This window comes from Quercus suber, unplaced genomic scaffold, assembly GCF_002906115.3.
Source record: "Quercus suber isolate HL8 unplaced genomic scaffold, Cork oak 2.0 scaffold_637, whole genome shotgun sequence".
NCBI lineage: Eukaryota > Viridiplantae > Streptophyta > Magnoliopsida > Fagales > Fagaceae > Quercus > Quercus suber.
The window spans coordinates 67326-71899 of record NW_027070079.1 but is presented as its reverse complement, the minus strand read 5'-3'; the positions used below and the strand labels follow the sequence as shown (position 1 = coordinate 71899).

Below are 4574 nucleotides of genomic sequence, written 5' to 3'. Positions count from 1 at the left end.
ATGACAACTCCATCAACAGCATCTCCTCGCAAAATGTACTTCGGCAAAAAGAATTTTATGCACAATTTATCAGCCTGCACATAGTGCAACACAATTAGTCCATAATTTTCCTTATTGTTTCAATGAAGTTCTTGCTCCAGAGCGAAATTCGTAAAAGAATAGTAAGTTTCAAAATTTTAAATGAAGTCGGCTTAAACATCTGGATTACCCGTTGTGACTCAGTTTGTGACATAAACAAATGGGCCCTTTACCGTGTAAGCCATGTGAATATATCTGGGTATTTGTGGTGCTTTGAGGTGGCAAGAGCTGGGTATTTGTAGACATGGCAAAACGGTCGGATCAGGTTCTAGTCGGATCAATCGGATTGCGAATAAAAACATGTCAATTTAAACTTGTTAAAATTGGTTTGGGTCAATCAGATTGTAGGTCAGGTCGGATTGATCCGTATTTTTTTCACATGAATATATATATATATATATATATATAAGAAAACAACATGTATTTGTCATTTAAAAAGTCATGCAACAAATTACTTGATGTAAAATGCATTACTTTGAATTCACCACTTATATCAAGAATGAATTACACTTATTAATACTTATTCAATAATTTTAAAATTATACAAATCCTAACATTGCTATCTAAAATAAAATAACACAAAGATAAGTAAAACAAATACACAAGTTTTATTTCTACACAATATCAACATCCCTAAATATAAAACAAAATTACAAATAACTTATTAGATAATTTATTTGACAAAGAATAAAAACATATAAGAAATTTATAATCTTGAAAAGTAATTTTATAATATATTGTCAATTGTGGCTGACACTTTATTTCAATTTTAGTTATATATTAAATTTTGATTGTTTACTTATTTATACATGGTTTTCTTTATGAATATCATATTATCATTAAACAACACACACTCTAGAAAATATTATAATTTATTTTGAAAAGTCGTTTATTTTGGACATAAATTGTTAAAAAATAGATCTAAGAATTCATAATTTATGCTAATTTGATACTTTGGCTTCACTATTTTCACATTTGTAAATATTTTTCACACATGTCTACAATTTTAAATCTATACTTTTAACTGTACTGTAACCAAATTATCTTGACATGCACTTTGTTATTTGATATCTAAAAATCATTACTAATTACAAAATGCTCAATCATTCATCTTTCAATTAATTTTCATACAGTTATGTAAATGCCTTAATTGTTTTCTTAAAACTCACAACAAACAATTAAATCAATATTCTCCTTTTTTTTTTTTTTAACCAAAAAAAAAATTTAGAAATAGTTCGGGTTTAGGTTGGGATGCGAGTCGAGTCACGAGTCAACCCGTTTTTGCTTCGAGTAAAAAAAAAAAAAAAGGGATTCGAGTCATGTATTTTTCGGGTCGGGTCTGGTTAGAAAATTCCGACCTGTTTTACCGTGTCTAAAATACACCATTAATTTGAGGAGACATCATGTCACCATACTCCAAGAGTACCTTATAAACCACAACAACAAATCTAGATACCCCATGTCCTGAAGCTTTCATTGGGTCTTCTATTTAAATTCATATGAGAAGATATTTATGGTGTAATGGGGGTTCAATCTCAATTCCATAATGGGGACTAGAGTAGACCAGGTCATGCCTTCAAAAATTCAAAGTAGGCCCATTATTTTGCTGACCATTACCAAATTTAAACTAAGCAATGCGTACAAGATAAGCATGGTACCACTATGAGATTTTGTACCAAAGCCACTCAAGCCATGGGACCTGAAATGATATATCGTCTTCAGAATTTTGACTCTCTTTTGGTATTGAGTAAAACAGGATTCATCAGTACCAAAACAAATCTGAATCAATTGGCCTGGTGACTGATACATCTCGCTGAAGCAAACACTATCCATTGACAAATAATCTAGCTGTAAGCATTAACCATTCATATTGCAAAAGCATGAAAATGATTCCAGAAAAATTTGAAAACCAAACTCTTGTAAGATCCTCCAGCGATTTTTTATCGAAGCAAATGTCGAATGGCAGCAACAGCATCACCTTTGTGTTCACGTAAGGTCCTCTCAGCCACCTTTGGGTCTAACTGTTCTCAATATTGAAAGAAACATATTGTAAGCCTTTTAATTTTGGAAGCCAAATAGATACATGTTAAAAGAGCATTGATTAAAATAGGAGGCACTAACCTCTAGCTCATTTGCAATTATGTCAACATCAGCTGCCTTGATCTTAACAGCAGCGAGTTCTTTCTCCCTGCAACAAAGTAAATAGCATATTTGCTTGAAATGCAGCCACATGTAATCGATAAAACAAAAGAAGTGAAATAATATTTTAATTAGAACTTCATGCCATAAGTCGAGGCTAACAAAGTCAAAAAATAAAATTTCTCGAGTAAAACTGTATCAAGTAGCGACTGCAAGATTAAAAATAAATAACACTTAATTTAAATTCATATATCATATTACCAACAAGCCCAAGATCTCAAAAAAAAAAAAAAAAAAAAAAACAAGCCCAATTCTCAGGATGTACTCAAGCTATTATAACATGGAAAACACATAATGGATGTAGATAAATATCCATCCCAAACAAGAAAAAAAAGTCCCGCATTAGAATGGGAAACCTATGTTCTGATTGTATCAAAATGAGATGGCCAAAAATAAGTTCATCCATTTAAATTGTAGACTGCAGTATGTGAACACAAGTTATTTATGCATTTTGCCATCAGAGACGGTGGTCTCAAAAAAAATGGCTATTCAAGACTTAAAAGTTTATCTAGTCTTACATCTGGGAATTGGCTTGAGCATATACTTGGGCTTATGAGAAGAGTCAATATGCACTCTTGTTTGGCCCAGATGTAACAATAGTCAAACTTATAAGTTTACCTCGTTAATTGATATGTTCTTTTTTACCACTTCTATGAATGATGAATTTTTTGTCTTCCACTATGTTTTTTTGTTCCATCAACTTGAATCAACTCACTCCTTTCATTGGTGTATTGATTGTTCTCCTTTGAACATGACCAAACCATCTTAAACACACACACACACACACACATATATAGACACACACACACATACATATATTGGTATGCACTAAAACACAACATGTAATTGCAAGTTTTAAACAGTTAACCCCTAACAAATCTAGCCGTTTTATTTTAAGATGGTTAACAATGTAACAGTGCCCCCCACACCCCCACCCCCTTCTTCCCCCTTCTTCTCTTGCTTTTTACATAAACTTATTTAATAAAACATTGATATTTAATCATTAAAGCAAATCAAACTAAATCGACATCAAGAATACCTTGACCATGTTACAAGTTCGTAAGTGTTTCAGAAATGTTTAACACGTAATCTTGTAAAGAAAGATATTGGGATCAAAGAACTCTACTTGCACAGTAAGCATAAAAATGAGCATGTGGCGCAAAGCAAAGACTCCAAAAGTACTCAGAGAAGAAAGTCCACAAACATAAAAGAAAGAATTCGATTTCATCCACGCATGATAACTTATGAGCTACTCGAGATATCTAAACCATCATGTATACAAAAATGCAGTTCAAGAGCAACCAAAAAAAAAAACAAAAACAAAAACAAAAACAAAATCACAGAATCCGCTTATCGTCTGTCATGAAATTACATGTGGGTTTGACCTTGATTAATCCAATAGGGATTCAAAGTCGACCCCCAAAAGTTTTGGGACTAAAGCTTAGTTTTTGTTGCTGTTGTGATTGAAAGGTATGCAAATTATCATATAAATTAGACACAGTTCATACTAACTATATAGAGAGAGAGTTTTGAAAATCAATTCGAACTGTTTGTATGTACCTAATTTTCATAGCATTCCAATCCGCTTCAGACGAGGGAGCAATCGAGGCCATAGCCTGCCACGTCATCAACCACAACCATAAGAAACCAAAAAAAAAAACACAGACACAGACACAGCTCAATTAAGGTTAAAAATGCAAAGAGAGAGAGAGAGAGAGAGAGAGAGAGGACCTCTTGGACACGAGTGGAATCGAGCTGGCGGTCTTCGACGCGGTCGGTGAGCTTGTCGAAGGCTTTGCTCTGTTGCTGTAAGTCCTTCGAGTCCACCACTCTCTCGATCAATCCTTCATCTCCGCCAGTTTCCATTTCCTTTCTTCGATCGATTCGATTCGCTTTCTCTGTGAAAGTGTTTGTGTGAACAAGGACAAGGAAAACCTTCGCGGTCGATTTAAAACCCTAGTCTTCTTTCTTTCTTTCTTTTTTGTTCTGAATAAATCATAGCAGACTCAGAGAATTGTTTGACCCGACCCACATTTCGACCCGGGAAAAGCTCCGTACGTAAGAATAATAGCCCAAGCCTATGAAAAGTGAACAATATTACAAACAGGTTTCAGGAAGGTTGGGATGGGTTTTCGGAATTCGGAGAATTTTTATATGGGCTTGCGTCAGCCCAAGTTTAGGCTTGCTTGGGAATAGAAGTTTGAGCTTAAGTCGACTTGTCCTAACCTAGGCAGAAATCCATATAACTTATCCTTTTTTTTCTTTTTCTTTTTTCTTTTTTTTTTAGAGAAAACCCA

General features: G+C 33.7%; 1 protein-coding gene across 1 annotated transcript; it reads right to left on the bottom strand.

Annotated features, from left to right (window-relative positions):
• Positions 1-1649: 1649 nt before the first annotated feature.
• Positions 1650-4303, bottom strand: LOC136061413 (uncharacterized). Its single transcript, XM_065765555.1, has 4 exons — positions 4009-4303; positions 3838-3893; positions 2200-2266; positions 1650-2099 (listed from the first exon to the last, which is right to left on the bottom strand). Exons 1-4 carry the CDS (start codon positions 4141-4143, stop codon positions 2019-2021), a joined length of 339 nt encoding a protein of 112 aa, XP_065621627.1. The 5' UTR covers positions 4144-4303; the 3' UTR covers positions 1650-2018.
• Positions 4304-4574: the final 271 nt, after the last annotated feature.

What these genes read in the sequence shown, in the direction of transcription:
- LOC136061413 (XM_065765555.1), bottom strand. Translation starts at nt 4,143, where the DNA reads ATGGAAACTGGCGGAGATGAAGGATTGATCGAGAGAGTGGTGGACTCG. An exon ending in ATTCCACTCGTGTCCAAGAG is followed by an intron (nt 3,894 to 4,008) that starts GTCCTCTCTCTC and finishes ATGACGTGGCAG; the next exon opens with GCTATGGCCTCGATTGCTCC. An exon ending in TGGAATGCTATGAAAATTAG is followed by an intron (nt 2,267 to 3,837) that starts GTACATACAAAC and finishes ACTTTGTTGCAG; the next exon opens with GGAGAAAGAACTCGCTGCTG.